This window comes from Gopherus flavomarginatus, chromosome 2 (assembly GCF_025201925.1).
Source record: "Gopherus flavomarginatus isolate rGopFla2 chromosome 2, rGopFla2.mat.asm, whole genome shotgun sequence".
Classification (NCBI taxonomy): Eukaryota; Metazoa; Chordata; order Testudines; family Testudinidae; genus Gopherus; species Gopherus flavomarginatus.
This window is the reverse complement of record NC_066618.1, coordinates 135,769,305-135,787,128: the sequence shown is the minus strand read 5'-3', so window position 1 is coordinate 135,787,128 and position 17,824 is coordinate 135,769,305. Positions and strand designations below refer to the sequence as shown.

Genomic DNA, 17,824 nt, shown 5'->3' with positions numbered 1-17,824 from the left:
CAAAAGGTATGTGGATGGGGAAAGTTTCCCTCTCAAAAACATACATTATAGGTTGCACAGATACTGACACACCTATAGTTAAAGTTGCCTTTCCATTAGAAGACCCAGTTTTCAGTTGCTTATGAACTTTGCCAAACTTTAATTATTCAGGCTGAAATTTTCCATGCTGGGTGTCTGCCTCTGCCTGTGGTGGGTGGCTTTTTTGTTTTTGTTTAATTTTCAGTCAAAAAGTAATAATTGCCAAGCAATAAGCTTCTGAAAAATCACCGTTAGGACACGCTCAGTAGAAATTTGTTAGAAGCTAGCATCATTATTCATTGACGATTCTGTCTGCACCCTTAGCATGCTTCATCCCCACATAGCTACTGCAGTCAACCACACTGCAGACTGCACATGATCATACCCACATAGCAACTAACCATGCTCCATCCCAGGGCTGCATGGGACTGTGTAGGACTTTTTTTGTAATTGCTCCTTCTGGCCAGGGCCGCCCAGAGGATTCAGCGGGCCTGGGGTCTTTGGTGGTGGGGGAATTGCCACCAAAGACCTAACACTTTGGCGGCGGGTCCCAGGGCAGAAGGACCCCCTGCCGCCGAATTGCTGCTGAAGACCCAGAGCGGAAGATGCTCCGGGGGCCTGGGCCCCATGAGAATTTTCCGGGGCCCCCGGAGCGAGTGAAGGACACTGTAGGGCCCGGGACCTGGAGCAAATTGGGTTGTAGATCCCTGCCAAGAAAGAAGCCAACAGGACTCCACTGGCTATCAAATACAGTCCCCAGCTAAAACCCCTCCAACGCATCATCAGGGATCTACAACCCATCCTGGACAATGATCTCACTCTTTCACAGGCCTTGGGTGGCAGGCCAGTCCTCGCCCACAGACAACCTGCCAACTTGAAACATATTCTCACCAGTAACTGCACACCGCACCATAGTAACTCTAGCTCAGGAACCAATCCATGCAACAAACCTCGATGCCAACTCTGCCCACATATCTACACCAGCGACACCATCACAGGACCTAACCAGATCAGCCACACCATCACCGGTTCATTCACCTGCATGTCCACCAATGTAATATATGCCATCATATGCCAGCAATGCCCCTCTGCTATGTACATCAGCCAAACTGGACAGTCACTATGGAAAAGGATAAACAGACACAAATCAGATATTAGGAATGGCAATATACAAAAACCTGTAGGAGAACACTTCAACCTCCCTGGCCACACTATAGCAGACCTTAAGGTGGCCATCCTGCAGCAAAAAAACTTCAGGACTAGACTTCAAAGAGAAACTGCTGAGCTTCAGTTTATCTGCAAATTTGACACCATCAGCTCAGGATTAAACAAAGACTGTGAATGGCTTGCCAAATACAAAACCAGTTTCTCCTCCCTTGGTTTTCACATCTCAACTGCTAGAACAGGGCCTCATCCTCCCTGATTGAACTAACCTCGTTATCTCTAGCTTGCTTGCATATATATACCTGCCCCTGGAAATTTCCACTACATGCATCTGACGAAGTGGGTATTCACCTACAAAAACTCATGCTCCAAAACATCTGTTAGTCTATAAGGTGCCACAGAATTTTTTGCTGCCTTTATTGTCTGTATAACATTTTAGTTTGTACTCACTTCACTAGTGCTTTTTATGTAGCGGGTTGTAAAACTAGGCAAGTATCTAGATGAGTGGATATACCTCCTGGAAGACCTTTGCGTACCCCTAAGGGTACATGTACGCCTGGTTGAGAACCACTGGAGTAATCCACTGCGGGTGGAGAGACAGGAATAGGTTGGAAGAAATAGGAGCCAGGAGGAGGGGAGGGAGGGAATAAAAATTGTAGCAGTTGAGGAACAGAAAGAGAAGAGCCTATAACAGAATGGTTTATAACTTCCTTCCAGAACCTGGAAGTAAACCCTCAATTCCTGAGTCTTGAGATTTCTTTGCTGTCTAAGGGCTGGTCTACACTGGGGGTGGGGGTTGATCTAAGATACGCAACTTCAGCTACGTGAAGTTATCTTAGATCAATTACCCGCTCATCCTCACGGTGCGGGATCGATGTCCACGGCTCCCCCTGTCGACTCCGCTACCGCCGTTCGCGCTAGTGGAGTTCCAGAGTCGACGGGAGTGCTTTCAGGGATCGATATGTCTCGTCTAGATGAGACGCGATATATCAATCCCCGAGAAATCGATCGCTACTCCGCTACCGCTGTTTGCGCTGGTGGAGTTCCAGAGTCGACGGGAGTGCTTTCAGGGATCTAGATGAGACGCGATATATCGATCCCTGAGAAATTGATCGCTACCCGCCGATACGGCAGGTAGTCTAGACGTACCTTAAGAAATAATCTTACTCCTGGGGGAATTCTGTGCCAAAAAATTAAAAATTCTGAGCACAATATTTTAAAATTCTGCATATTTTATTTGTCAAAATAACACAATATAATCATGACAGTTTCTATTATTTTGGTAATTTATTTCAAAATACCTGTCAGTATGTCTCTAACAACAATACAAACAACCACAAAAAATTCAGGAAATGTCTTTTGACAAACAGATTCCTTAGTAGGCATATTAATACAGAACTGGATGTATCTCTGTTGACGGTTATCTTCTGTTTCAGTGAAATTGAATATTTCATTTAAACAAAGTCATTATACAAAAGTAAGTTATAGGAAAAGTATTGTAACAATCTGGCTAAGAGAGCACTAGCATCCTTAAGGACTGTTTTGTGTCTGTCTGTCATGTTTTGACCAAGATAGGCCATGTCTATGCTACAGTCTTGGGTTAATGAAAGTTGCATTGGCATAAAGCTGCCGAAGTTAGTACCTCATCCATGTGTTTGCATGCTTGGCTGCTTGCATCACTACTGCATGTACTCACAAGGAATGCTTATGTTGATGCAAAGTGTGATGCACCACAGGTAAGTATCCCGGTGTGCCATGTGCTGCCACCTACTGTCATGCTTTTCAGGAAGTCTTTTTCAATGTGTTGTGGGATAGAAATGAATTGTGCAGGGATCTAGGGGTCAAGTTCCCAGAATGCAACTTTCTTTATCTCATAATGTCATCCATGTCCAGGCCTTCTCAGAGGTCCAGAAAGGCCTGGGCCACTTCCAGCTTTTCAGGCCCCTAGCCATAATAAACATGGCAACATATGAAAACAAAAGGCACCAAAAAAAGAGTGAGACATAATTTGAATTTTTTTTTTATTTAACAAATGCTTTTCTAGCCTTTTTCGGTGCAAATGCACTAATTATTGTGGAAAAATCTAGCTTTTGTGCAACATCACAGTTGATATTAAGCATGGTGAACCTATTCAAACGCTCTTGTCTCATAGTTGAACAGTGATAGTTCTTTACCTGCTTCAACACATTGAAGGTCCTCACAAATTTTCACCTTGAATCTGGGCCTATAGGCTATGAAAGCCTATGAGGATGGCCAAGCTATCAAGCTAGGGCTCAACCAACCAACCAGTGACCTCTTTTAGCTACCGTATGAAGATACTAATGAGGAATTCTCACACAAATAATTCCTTAGTCAACTAGACATAAAACTATAAAGACACTAAAATGTAACAATTCGCTACCTTTCAACCCGTGCTTGATCCAGCACCAGCCACTAGTAGTGATTTGTTTATATAATCAGCTGACCTGAGAGGACACGTTCATCACAGTCTAATCTTGTGCCATCAGAACTGATATATTTTAATTAATATCTATGAACATTTTTAACTCTTTAATATGACAAAATTTATATCAGTTAATAACAAAATTATGTCTTTTCCCAAATTGCCTCTCTTATTTGCTTACATTTGCAGCTCTAGGCTGAGAGTGTTTGTCACATTTTGGCCTGATAGGGATGCACATAAAAACAAGTTGCGAAACTTATCAAATGCCACAAAATTAATAAGTGTCTAAATTTGAGGCCTCCTTTGAGCTTGAGGTCCAGGCCAAATGCCTCCCCGACCCCCTCTCCGATTGGCCCTGTCCATATCTCATAGTTTTTATTGGGGGGGGTTACAAAAATAATTCCACAAACTTGCATGGCATTTCCTGCTGTCCACCATCTCTATAAGAAGCATGGAAACTGCACAGATCTGCACCAATCTCATGATCACTGCAAGCACAGGATGGACAATCCTCCACTATTTGCAGACCCACAGGCAGAACCAAAACAATGAGGGACGTGATGATTTCTTTGAGGACAGATTGCTATGGGACATAGTGAAAAACAAATCAAGGTTGCTGGAATTCACAAAGCAGCTGCAGATGGTAAAGCACCACTTCTGGGCCCGAGAAATGGTGGGATTGCATCATAATGCAGGTCTGAGGTTGGAAAATCCATGGTGGGGGCCACTTTCATGCCACTCAGGACTGTGACTCTCAGCAATGTGCCAGACATAGTGGGTGGATTTGCAGCAATGGGGTTCCTGAACTTCAGTGGGGGCAACAGATGGCATGTATATCCATATTTTGGCATCAGCCTACTTTGCCAGAGTATGTCAACAGAAAGGGAAACTTTTCTATGATTATGTAAACATTGGTGGATCACTGTGGACACTTCAGTGACATCAGCATTGGATGGTCAGGGAAGAACACAAGCTTGTTCAGAAAGCTACAAACAGGAACATTCTTTCTTCACCAGAAAACTACCAGTGATGGTGTTGAAATGCCAATAGTCATTGCCAGGAGTGCTAGTGCAAATGTAGGATTCAGGCTTGTATTGTTGCCTGAGATAGTATTTTGAGTTGTGTTTGCCTGTTTGATTTTTTTTTTGATACACACATTCTTACTGATATGTGTAAACAAAGGACAAAGACACTGTATGTTGCTTCTGCCTAGCCAGGTGGGTTTGTTAGCATAATGGGAAGAGATAAGAGAAGTTAAAGTGATACTGGAGTGCACAATTTAAGACTGCCTCAACCCCTATCTCAAGGCAAGTTCAAGCAACCAGCTGGGAGGGGAGGGGGGCACAAAGTGGGATTGGGGTGAAGGTAAAACACTAAAAGGCCAGAGAAATGCCTGTCCCTGACTCCGCACAGCCTCACTCCTTTCCACTCACGTGGAGTACAAAAGAGGTGGGACAAAGCTCCATGACCCCCCAAAATGGAACATGACCATAAGTTGTAAGGGGTGGGACTGTGGGTGTGCATTTCAGGTATAATTATGCCTGCTGAGAAGGGGAGAATTGGACACCGGGAAACAAGGCTCTGTGGCATCAGAGTTATGGGACACATGCTTTCTGGAAACTAATCCCAATAAACATCACATAGCCTGCACTTTAGTCTTCTGGTCTTCTGTCAGACCTAAGCCTGGCTCTTGCTCCCCTAGCTCATGAAGTCATTCACTGGCCACCTCAACAGCACCAAAGAAAGATTCAGCTACCAGCTCAGCAGCTTTGGGATGACAATCAGAGGCTATCACAAGAGCTTAAAAATGGAGCTATGTAGTTGTGGGAGGCTTTCAAAGAGCATTTTAATGGTCAGCCATATTAATGTGCTGTACTTGACTGTGCTCTAGCCCTGAAACTTTGTGGGCTGTTAAGAAATGTGTGGTGCCTGGGATACGTTTCTAAATATAACGCCGTCTCACTGAAACTATGAATTATGTGGCACTTGCTGTACACTTACACATGACTGAGTGTTTTGTTGAACTGATGAGTTCTGGGCTGCAATACACTTACGAGTACTGTGTGTTTTGAGTACCACTAGGCATTCTGCAGTAGGTGTGGTGAACTAATAAAGATGAATTATTTTCAAAAATAGAATTTTATTCAGTGACAAAGTGCAAAAACCCACTGTGCAAAATAAAAGGACAATGCAACACACACTTGTAACTTAAATTAACAGAATGGAATTTTAAAATGTGAAAGGCAGCCAACATTTTAGTGCACAAATACAGTCCATTTTGGCTATACCTACACCACCCGTGGCTCTCACAGATCACTGAAGGTGAAGCTCCCATCCTTACTGCCTTGCAATGTGAAGTGGTAGCGCTATGGCTGCACCCTCTGATGCTCTGTGAAACGTTGGGGGTGGAGGAGCTGCCAGCATGGCGTTTTACAGGGACTGCAATGGGGAGTGAATCTGTGATTGTTGGACCTATAGGTTAACGAGAGTCTGCAGCATTTGTTTGCTGCATGAGAACTCCCATTATGTCCTGGTGCCTGTGCCTCTCTCTTTCCTTTTCCTTCTGGGTCTTTTCCTGGGTCTTTCTTCTGTCTCTCTCCCTGCTGTCTGCCATGTTGGCCCCTCTGGCTCTTTGTTCACAGGCTGGTGAAGCACTGGCTTGCAGAATCTCTCTAAACATCTCCTCTCTAGTTCTCTTCTTTCCCCTCCTCCGGGTCAGGTGTTCCATGGCGGTAAAGGGGACAACTCTCCAGGCGGCAGCAGCTACAGCTGAGACAGATGTAGGATTGGATATACAGCCACAGTGGAAAGTGAAAGCTACATTTCAAAACTCCCTTCCTTTATTCTCATAAACATTAACAAGATGTGCTACTTAGCCCCTTTCCCTTGAGTGCCTCTGTACAGCATCGCTCTCCAGTCCAAGCCAAGAGTGGGGATTTAAGGTGATATCTCGCTCCCGAGGGTAACAAAGCTACAGAGTACAGCTGCTGCTGGGTCCCAAAGCCACCCTGGCCTGCACACTGCTAGCCCGTGTATTGCAGTGGTGCCCGCTGAAGTCCTCAAGGAGTGGTGGGGGAAAGTGTTCAGAAGAAATAAGGCCGACGGCCCTAGAAACGTTCAGCAAAGGATTATAGAGTATTTCCCTGAAAGCTTCATTGAGATTGCTTAGGAGAATCTCTATGTACATAAACAAACTGCTCTGCTCCCTCCCTCCCTCGGCTAACTCTTCAGGGGAATGAAAAGCAGATACCAACTCTGCCTCAGTTTGTTGTACTGCTACCTCTTCTCATACACGTAAAACAATGAAAAGTCAATACCTGTGTCTTGTTACTTTGGAGATGAGCCAGGCACCATCTTTATATTTAAATATTATAAGGGGAAATGCATGCACACGTTTACCTGTGGTTCCTTCCCTTCATTGAGTTCACCTGTGCTCAGCTGAGGGGCCGGCTAGACGGCAGCAGAGTCTCAAACAAAACATGGCATAACTGGAAGCATCCCCCCACCCTCATCTCCCCAGTCCTCCTCCTCGCTGTTTATGGGTCTGTGTCCCGGGCTTCTTGGAGGTGTCTGCAATGGTCTGCAGGGTGCTGGGGGAGCGGGGGTTCTGCCACATCTGGCATTCAGCTCATTATGAAAGTGGCAGATCTGCAGCTCACCACCAGATTCACTGTTGGCGTCTCTGGCCCACTGGTACGTCTGATGCGGTTTCTCTGTGTTCTCATGGCGCTGCTGCTGATCCCTGTTGTACCCGTTTGCCTGCATCTCCAGTGCAATCTTGTCATAGGAGTCCACGTTTCTACAACTGCTCTGTAGCTGTGCCTGCACAACCTCTCATCCCCACAGACCCTGGAGATACAATACCCCCGTCTACTCCAGACAGGAGCACATCTAGCGTGTGGAGCCAGCATGATTGGTCGGGCAATTCCATGCAGCAAGAGAGATGCTAGGTCTGCTTGCCGAGGTGGGAATCAGGAAAAGGCATTTCAAAAATATGCAGGGTGTTAAGGGGATGGTGGCTGCTGGTCTCCTTGGCAGTGGAGATCACAAGTGTGAACAGTGCGGTGGCTGTTGGCATTGTGAGACAGCTGCTGGAGGACTGTTAGGGTCAACACAGGTCATGCAGTATCTACACTTACACTGTGTCAGCCTCAGTAGGTGAAATGTGGCTCTTTGCCATTTGCAGAGGTAGTTTCACAGCACTGCCTTAACAGGGTACTTGTGCAGGCAAGAGACAAATTTGAGTGCAAACACATGCACAAATAAGTTGACATAAGGGGACTTACATCAGCATAACTCTGTGCTATAGACCAGGCCTTAGTCTCTCTGTTTTAATCACCCATCTGTAAAATGGGAACAGTAACACTTCCTCTCTCCTCTGCTTTATTTAGATTGTAAACTCTTTGTATATGAGTATATACAGCATCTAGCACAATAGGGTCTCAATCCTGTTTGGGGACTGTAAGTGCTACTATAATACAAAGAATTAATAAGGGTAACAACCTTATTACAGAAAAACAAGAGTCCTATAATCAAGGTTTCACTATATTAAAAATAATTTACAGAACTGTTTGGTAACAATACATAAAAAAACAGGGCATCTCCCAGGAATGATTGTTCTGTTGACCTTAATCTGTCATTGGCAAAGCTTGCTGGCTGCACTGTATTAGCAGATGGATAATCGGATCCAGCTGAAATTACTTGTACAGTTAAGTAGTTTATTTTCTCATTTTCCTACAGTGACAGTCTTAAAGTAGACAGCTGGTCTATAAGAACTCATGTTTCTCTCTCTGTTTGTATTTGTTTTGCTGTTGTATTGAGCTGTTATGAGAAAAAGGCTGCCGACAGCAGAGCTGTATGCTGTAATTCATTTTCCAATTCATCTTACAATAAATCCAAAACTGAGTGAGCCCATTAGCTGCTTAGCACATTTCATTTGGCTAGAGAAAGTGCAGAGGGTCCATATAAGCTGTTAATGTGATGTATACACCTTTAGTTTTTCAATACTTTTGCTATGATTGGGAAGTTTGATCCAAAAGTACAAAGCTTAGATCAGCCTCCCATTTCAGGCCTGTCCTAAAGCCCATAGAATGGGAATCTTTCCATTGACCTGAATAGCTTTGGATCAGGCCCGTTTCCTCCTTTAAAATCACATGTTACCAGGCCTCCCTACATTGACCTTACTAATGATGGTCCTATGCCTTGTACAGAGAAATAAACATTCATAGATGATTTTGCTAAGAGACGTTGAAAGGGCCTTTGATGAGGCCAAAAGCCTCAGAGGACAAGAGAATGCAAAATCTCAGACCAGTCATAAACAAAAATTAAAGTCTGGGTTCATCCTACCAATGACAAGGAACTGTATTTGGTAAACAGAAAGATTATGAGCTCTGCAGAGACATAGTTATCACTCCAATAACCTAGCAGAGGAATTAGGATACAGGAGAGCTACAGAGTCAGAAAATGAAATGGTATAAGCACTGCCTGCAGATACATGTGAGATCCTTGTGACCTACAGCCTTTCCAGCCTAACAAAGGAGAGTTCTGACAAAGACTTTTATAAAACTTTAAACATCCTGAAAGACCAATAAGGCAAATCAAGTCAGTAGCTCTTTCCAATGGGCATTCATCCAAATGGCTTTCATTCCCTCACAAGAGTCCCTGGAATTCTTCAGTGCAAGGTTGGATTGGATTGCATGTGCCCCCATGATTTCTGTCAAGACTAGCCTGCTAAATTGCTGAAATAAGATTAGACCAGAATCAACAGATGTGTAATTATGGTCTCCATCCTGAAAGAGGATCTGAAAGTCTGTTCCACAAACACACGTGAAAGCACTGTCTAACTTGAATGCACTGATGACCAAATGGGCAAAAATACAAATAATCAGAGCAAATTGTGCACCTGTTGGGAGATTTATTAGGGGAATGAAATGTGGATTGCCTAGGAGTCTTGAGAGGTACCATGGAATATGTATGAGTCTATTTGAAACGCTGAGCAATGTAGTTGTAAATGTGGTAACCATACCTTGTTTTTTTGGGATGCTGAATAATGTGAATTGAAGCTGGATTGTCTTCCTTGCCATATAAACCTGAAGCAACTGTGAGCATGCCACAAGGGTAATTTTAATGGAGCATGAATTGGAAATGGTTGAAGGAGCATTGGCTGTGGAACTCCCATCTTGATTACATTGATTATGCTTTCATAATCCAGAGACAGAAGGTCTATCTATTTAGCCACTCTGAACTCTTGACAAAATAATGGATAAATTATGTTCAAATCAGATCAAGAACAATAGTGTAACCCTCACAGATGGCTAAAGCTGTAAATGAGAGCTCAAAAAACGGAAGTCTTTGTGTATGGTGAAAAGCTACAGGAAGCAGCTGACTTAGTCTCAGATTTTCCAAGAGTTATATTGCCCCTGTATTCTGCAACATAAAGAAAATGTGGCTCAAAAAGAACAGATAGGATGAAATTAGTAGTTTTAAGGCAGGCATCGCCAGTTGGCACTGTTACACATAGTCATCCAAGAGCTTTTTCTTAGGGCTTGTCTACATCAGAAAGTTGCAGCGCTGGTGAGGGAGTTACAGCGCTGCAACTTAGGAGGTGTACACATCTGCAGGGCACCACCAGCGCTGCAACTCCCTGTTTGCAGCGCTGGCCGTACTCCCGTTTTGTCTCGGGTGTAGAGGATCCAGCGCTGGTGATCCAGCGCTGGTAATCAAGTATAGTCACTTACCAGCGCTTTTCTTGACCTCCGTGGAATAAGCAGGTATCCCAGCATACCTGAGGAAGCCTCTGGTAATCAAGCTGGTCTCCTTCCCCGGCTTGCTCTCGCGTTCCCCGAACCCCGAGCAAGCAGGTCTCCTTCCCTGAGGTTTGCTGGGTGGTTCCGGGAAGGCGAGAGCAAACCGGGGAAGGAGACCAGCTTCGCCGCGGTTTGCTCTCGCGTTCCGCGAACCACCCTGCAAACCGCAGGGAAGGAGAGACCTGCTTGCTCGGGGTTCGGGGAACGCGAGAGCAAACCGGGGAAGGAGACCAGCTTCGCCGCGGTTTGCTCTCGCGTTCCCCGAACAAGCAGGTCTCCTTCCCTGCGGTTTGCACGGTGGTTCGCGGAACGCGAGAGCAAACCGCAGCGAAGCTGGTCTCCTTCCCCGGTTTGCTCTCGCGTTCGCCGAACCCCCGAGCAAGCAGGTCTCTCCTTCCCTGCGGTTTGCAGGGTGGTTCGCGGAACGCGAGAGCAAACCGCGGCGAAGCTGGTCTCCTTCCCCGGTTTGCTCTCGCCTTCCCCAAAACCCCTTGAAGCCGCCCAACAGCGCTGCAGTGTGGCCACATCTAACACCACTTGCAGCGCTGGTTGCTGTAAGTGTGGCCACTCTGCAGCGCTGGCCCTATACAGCTGTACTAATACAGCTGTAACAACCAGCGCTGCAAAATTTTAGATGTAGACATGGCCTTAGTGTGCAAACAAATGCTCATTCTTAGGAAGAATTGTGGTGGTGCTGTGTTGGTTATTAATTTTTGGGGCTATACAATGTCCTGAGGAGAGACAGTGTTCCTCGAACAGGGAGCTCTGTGAGCAGCAAAAGAGTTTGCTCTCTGTCTCAGTCTCTTATTAGATGCAATTTTGGAGGCAGATGTGCTTTTGGGGAACAGGGCTCTGCTGTTGGGTTGAGTTTCCTGAAAAAAAGGATTGCCTAACATGCTTTTTTATCAACTCTGTTCTAGGACTAGTGTATATATGACAATAAAAAAAGTTATAGTTAGAAGATACTTAGACTCTGCATCACTGATTTCTTTTCCACTGGGAAGCCAATCTACAAAGCTCTTGGACATCAGCTACCACTCAGCTAAGGGGCAATGCTGATGTCAGAATGGGTCACTGGCATCAGGAGAAGGGGCAATTCTGGTGTCAGGTGTGGGAAGGAGTTTCCACAGAGAGAAACTGTGAACTGGTCTTCCTGTTGAACCAAGAGCAAATATTTGAGGCACTTGAGGAATGCAGGGTGGTCCCAGAGGAATAAAAACAGCACCTGGAGGCATTTCAGAAAGGAATGAGAAATGACCAGAAGATGGAGATCAAATCCAGTCAGCTCTAAATAAAATCTCTGTTGGATCAGAAGCTGAAAAGCTACAAAGTCAGACCTTGCAGCCCAGCTACAAAATGCCCAATCCAAACTGGTGAAACCAGTTGAAAGGCAACAAGCAACTTGGAACCTGATGAGGAATGGAGGCAGGAAACCCAGTTACCTAAACACAAATGGACTTCCAAGGGAAAGGTGAGTGAGAGTGAATTGCATTTCATTCACGGTGGTTGTTGTTTTTTAAATATTCCTTGCAAGAGCAATGGTGTTTCAGAATCCTGTGCAAAATTTGTTTGTCTGTTTGCTTTCACTGTCAGATACCTCTGAAGGGGTAAACTGGGAACCAGAGGGCTCACACCTTTGGTGGGATTCTGGAGAACATACAAGAGCTATTGGGGAGGCTAGGGAGAGACCACACTAGTTTCACAGCCTAAGCAATTGAATTGGGGTGTCCCCACTGCCAGGAGGGATGTCAAACACTAGATGTGCACCAAGAGTGTGTGCCTAGAGGCCCAAAGCCTGGGACAGATCCTGACCCCCAGCAAGCTACAAGCACGCGGGATTCAACATTTGGATCCTTCACAGTCAGTGTCTGTACTCTTGAGGCTATATCTGCAGTGCAGCTGGGAGCAAGTCTTGCAGCCCAGGTAGATAGACTCACACTAGCTCAGCTCAAGCTAGTGCACTGAAAAATAGCAGTGTGGCACTGTGGCTTGGGCTCTCAAACACACGCTGCTCCCTGGGCTCTGTGAGCTCAGGTGGCTTTTGCTGGAGCTGTAATGTTCACACTGCTATCTTTAGCCTGTCAGCTCGGCTCAAACTAGCGTGAGTCTGTCCAACTGAGTGGGTAGGCTCTCCCAGCTCCATTGCAGATATAGCCCCAGAAGTCCAGATGGGAGAGATCAGACTTCCCCAGCTCACATCATAAATAAAGAAAGAAAGAAAGAAAGAAAAAACTTCCCAGGAGACTGATTTGCCTCAATTTGACATCAAAGCCTCAATGAACAGTTGAGGAGAGGAGCAGAGAAGGGATTTTCTAGCAGCTAACTTGAGTGGCTGCAGAACAGAAAAGAGACTGCGTTATCTGGCAGTTTGGAGACAGCCATGCACATGAACTGGCCAGAAGAAGAGGCACACTAGAGACCCCACCTGAACTGGCAGAGGACCTCATGAGCCTGGTATATCCAGATACCAGTGAGGACCTACAAGATAAAATGGCAATAGATCAAGGTATTGATGCACAGCTAGAGATGGAGTGAGTTCATGAGTCCCTTGACTCACTGCATAAGGCTTTCTGAATATCAACACACATAATATTTTGGCCAAAAGGATCTCAGTGATTTTCTTAGCTCCAGAAATGCATGTGGTAAGGGTTCTTCTAGCACTACAACTGCTTATGTTGCTATTCAAGCTGCTGTCTCTGATGACAAGTGTGACTAGGTGCCCAGTGACATGCAGCCTTTCATGTCCATCTTTACTGGTGCTTATCTCAGAGATAATTATCTGGGATATTTATGGAGAAAACAAAAGTTTCCCCTCTGTCTGGTGAGTAAAAGTGTCATTGTCACATGGTGAATGATGAATGAAAGACACAGTCTTACCCTAAAGCATCACTTGGGAGGAATAAGTGAAGGAAACTGGAAGTTGATCTGTGGCAGTACTGTGAAAGATAAAACAAACTTAATGAAGAACATATTATAGCCTGATTTTTGTAAAAAATACATCAGTCAGGGAACTAGCTAAGAAAATAGAATCTCTTTCCTGGGGATAAAAGATCACACCAAACATTAAATAATAACCGTGCAGTAAATCAAGTGATGGTGATGTCTTAATGCAAGGTCTAGTACAAGTTAGCTGAACTAACATCTGCTGATTTATACAGAATAGAAGTCTGGTTACACCATAAAGTGTTCTGGGGAAGAATGGAGTGTGTGTGTTTACTAAAACAACCGTAGATCTTTATACATAGCCTCTAACAAATAAAGACACTTGCCTTCAGAATGTGAAATGATTTGAAGTTCTAAACAATGGACTGCAGAGTTGTCCAGGAGGGTGAGGTTTTCAGAAGTGCCTAAATGACTTTCAATAGGACTTGTGATTCTAAAGTTACTTTGGCACTTCTGAAAATCTCACCTGATATATCTGACCTGAGCTCAAACAGATTAAGGACAGGGATTTCAAAAGTGCTCAGTGGTTGGCTTAACTCTGTTCCCATTGAAGTCACAGAGAATTTTACCATTGAATTCAGTTGCAATAGAGTTAGGCCAGCGCTGAGCACTTTTGAAAATCCCACCTTAAAATGACTTGAGTGGACGTCCGTTGCATTGGGTGTCTAGCAAGATGAGTTTTCTGAAGATTTAGCTCAAAAATGTGGTTTGCCTTGTAAACATATATTGCCATTTTCATGGCCTTTTGAAACAAGTGACATAAATTTGACTGTTAAACATTCTGGGTACTCACATAGAACCCATTGCCACCCTGTTGGTCTTGGACAGATAAAGCACATATATTGTTAGTCCCTTAACAGTATATACTAACATTCCACCAGTCTCAGGAGAATGTTAATGGGGTGTGGGATGAGGATCAGGAGACAAAAAGAAGAGAAGATGGGTGTGGGGTAGGACATAAGTACCTATGAGTTTAGCTTCCCATGCTCCGTGTGGGTTAATTATAAGCAGTAAGATATAGCAGCCAGTGATCAGTAATCTGCAGCAAGTGGTAAAGTGAGGGCAGCTAGGCAGTTCCTGAACAAGGAATACTGTCAGTACTGCTATTGGCACTGGCACCAATGCACTCTGTTGTACTCTCTGCTCACACAGATCACTGTGGCTCGTGGATGACCTGTGGCGGAAAAGGCAAGAACTAAGGGCATGTCTACACTTGCTAGTTAAAGCGCATTAAAGCAGCCCAGTGCGCTCTAACTCACAACCCATCCACACTGGCAAGGCAGGTAGAGCGCTCTGACTCCATGGCTAGAGTGCTCCTGGTACTCAGCCTCAGCGAGTGGAATAACATTTGATGCGCCTCTGCTGGAGCACTACGGCATCAGTGTGAACATCCTGTTCTGTTAATGTGCTCTGATTGGCCTACAGAAGTGTCCCACAGTCCCATTCTAGCCACTCTGGTCATTGGTTTGAACTCTACTACCTCAGGTGACCAACTGTCAGACCTGCCCTTTAAATTCTCTGGGAATTCTGAAAGTCCTCTTCCTGTTTTCTCAGCCAGGTATGGAGTTCTCTCAGCGAATCTTTCCAGGTGACCATGCCTACATGCGCCAAGTGATCCCCAGTATGGAGCAATGGCGAGGTGCCAGAACTCATCAGTGTTTGGGGGGAGGAAGCTGTCCAGTCCCAGCTGCACTCCAGCCATAGGAATTATGATACCTTCGGGCAGATATCAAGGGACATGATAGAAAGCGGCCATGACCAGGCCATGCAGTGCAGGGTTAAAGTGAAGGAGCTGTGGAATATCTACCACAAAGTCTGCAAGGCAAACTGCTGCTCTGGTGCTGCCCCCGTGACCTGCTGTTTCTACGAAGAGCTGGATGCGATACTTGGGGGCGACCGCACCTCCACTCCAAGGACCACCATGGACACTTCAGAGCCCAGTTCAACAAGGCAGGAGGAGGAGGAGGAGGAAAGCAGGAGCGAGGGTGCTGAGGCAGAGGAAGACACCCTGGAATCCCAAGATGCATGCAGCCAGGAGCTGTTTTTGAGCCAGGAGGAAGGCAGTCAGTCATGGTGGCCAGTGCTTGGGGAAGAACAAACACCAGAGGAGGTGCCTGGTAAGTGGCTTTTATATTGGGAAGGCAATTGTTCAGTGTGGGCTCTTGGGGCGAGGAAGGTTAGGGCTGTATGCATGCCTAGATGCGGAATAGGGAATTGATGTGCTCTCTCACATCGCGGTAATCGGCCTCAGCGATCTCTTCAAAGGTCTAGCCAGAAGTTGGGCAATGCGCTTGCACAGGTCTCTTGGGAGAGCCACTATGGTCCTTGTCCCAATCAGGCTAACATGTCCATGCCACTGTGCCGTGAAGGGCAGGGGGATCATTGCTGCACATAGGCAAGCTGCACATGGGCCACAGCGGAAGCTGCATTGCAGTAGAAGACACTCCTTTGTTTCCCAGGTCACCCTCAGCAGCGAGATATCTTCCAGGACGAGCTCCTGTGGAAAACGTGGGGACAGTGTTCAGTATAGGGGCTCCCTGCAGTTGTTGGCTCTCCCCAAGGCACAGAAACCCAGAGGACAGTACGGCCATGAAACAATCAGTCCCCCTTGATCCTGCACTTACTCACCATTTTGGGGCTCCAGTGGGTTATGCGCGCTTGCTTTGGGACGTGCAAATTATGCTATTGTGTAGACTGTGCTTGCCCTTAAGTACGGGGGAATCATTGCCTGGTGAATCAACCTGTCTGGTGTGAACAATGCTGCCTCTGTTAAGTGTTGCATTTTGCCTTTACAGATGCAACCTTGAGATCTCAGCAATGACACTTGCCTAAGTTGGCTCCTCTTTTAGGGGGACACTGACTCCTGGGGCACTCACTCCTCTGCACAGCTCAGCTGTGCTGCTGCCCTGTGTGAGCTGCTGCCAGCAGCCCCTCCCCCTGCCTGCTCTGCGTGCCTACTCAGCTGTTTGCTTCTCCCTTGGTGGTTGGAGGGCCGGACAAATGGAAGCCTTGGGCTGGATCCAGCTCGTGGGCCGCAGTTTGGAGACCCCTGGCATACAGAATGGAGAACAGAGATTCCAAGGCAAGAACCACACAGAACTCTGGGACCAGAATAGCAGGGAAGCACTGCATGATGGGGGATCTCTGCTCCAGCTGTTAATGAACCCATCTGCACACACCCAGCTCAGTAGTTATCAAACCAATTCTAGTAATAAATCCTTTACTGGTATCCAAAATAGTGAAGCTCCCTAATTGCATTGTGAGCTTTCTCCAAGTAACACCGCCTATAGACAGATAGAATGATCAGTTCCCATTGTCTAGCCTGAACAAAACAACTTTGGTATACGTCCTTGAGTCATCAGTTTACACATACATATACAATATACAGTGTTTTGATTTATAAAAATGTGCCTCTATAATATCTTCAGGGCACACAGAGACTTATCAAAACCTAACATCAAAATTTAGTTGACCGTAAGCAAGGTAATTAAAGGATTATGCCCACAGTTAAACAAAAATATATTCCATCAGTCAAAGGCCTGTGTAAATAGGCTTTGCACCATACCCTGAAGGTCAGCAGACCTGGGCTCTGTTAGACCACTGAGGGAGATGTATTCCAGAGCTCAGAGCCCCACACGGACAATGCTTTTCCCCATGTGTTTACAACTATAGGCTGATTCTCCTCTCATTTGTATCTTCCGGAAATCAAGAGTAGCTCTATTGGAGTTACACCAGTTTTACATAGGGTTGCCAACTTCCTACTTGCACAAAACCTAACACCATTGCCCTGCCCCTTCTCCGAGGCCCTGCCCCCCCCTCACTTCATTCCCCCAACCACTGTCGCTCACTCTCCCCACCCTCACTCACCCACCCATTTTCATCGGGCTGGCTCAGGGGACTGGGGTGCGGGAAGGAGTGAGGACTCTGGCTGAGGGTGCAGGCTCTGGCATGGGGCCAGTAACAAGGAGTTCAGAGTGCGTGAGGGGGCTCTGTGCTTAGGTAGGAGGTTCGGGTGCGGGGGGTGTGAAGGCTCTGGCTGGGGGATGCGGACTCTGGGGTGGGGATTGAGATGAGGGATTTGGGGTGTAGTAGGGTGCTCCAGGCTGCAACCAAGGGGTTTAGAGGGTGTTAGAGGGATCAGGGCTGGGGCAGGGGGTTGGGGTGCGAGGGGTGAGGGCTTCGGCTAGGAGTGCAGACTCAGGGGTGAGGCTGAGGGCTTTGGAGGGTGGGAAGGGGATCAGGGCTATGGCAGGGGGTTGGGGCCTGGGAGGGTGTTAGGGGTGAACGATCTGGGTGGTGCTTACCTAAGCAGCTCCCAGAAGCAATGGCATGTCCCCCCTCCGGCTCCTATGTGAAGGTGGGGCCAAGCAGCTCTGTGTGCTGCCTCATCCATAGGCGCCACCCCTGCAGTTCTATTCAGCTGTGTTTCCCTGCCAATGGGAGCTGCGGG

General features: G+C 46.3%; 1 protein-coding gene across 1 annotated transcript; it reads left to right on the top strand.

Annotated features, from left to right (window-relative positions):
• Positions 1 to 11,425: 11,425 nt before the first annotated feature.
• Positions 11,426 to 17,374, top strand: LOC127043620 (zinc finger protein with KRAB and SCAN domains 2-like). Its single transcript, XM_050937615.1, has 3 exons — positions 11,426 to 11,902; positions 14,929 to 15,491; positions 16,170 to 17,374. Exons 2-3 carry the CDS (start codon positions 15,113 to 15,115, stop codon positions 16,193 to 16,195), a joined length of 405 nt encoding a protein of 134 aa, XP_050793572.1. The 5' UTR covers positions 11,426 to 11,902; positions 14,929 to 15,112; the 3' UTR covers positions 16,196 to 17,374.
• Positions 17,375 to 17,824: the final 450 nt, after the last annotated feature.

Coding starts and splice junctions, on each gene's coding strand:
- LOC127043620 (XM_050937615.1), top strand. CDS start 15,113: ATGATAGAAAGCGGCCATGACCAGGCCATGCAGTGCAGGGTTAAAGTG. Junction 15,492..16,169: donor AACACCAGAGGAGGTGCCTG/GTAAGTGGCTTT, acceptor TTGCCTTTACAG/ATGCAACCTTGAGATCTCAG.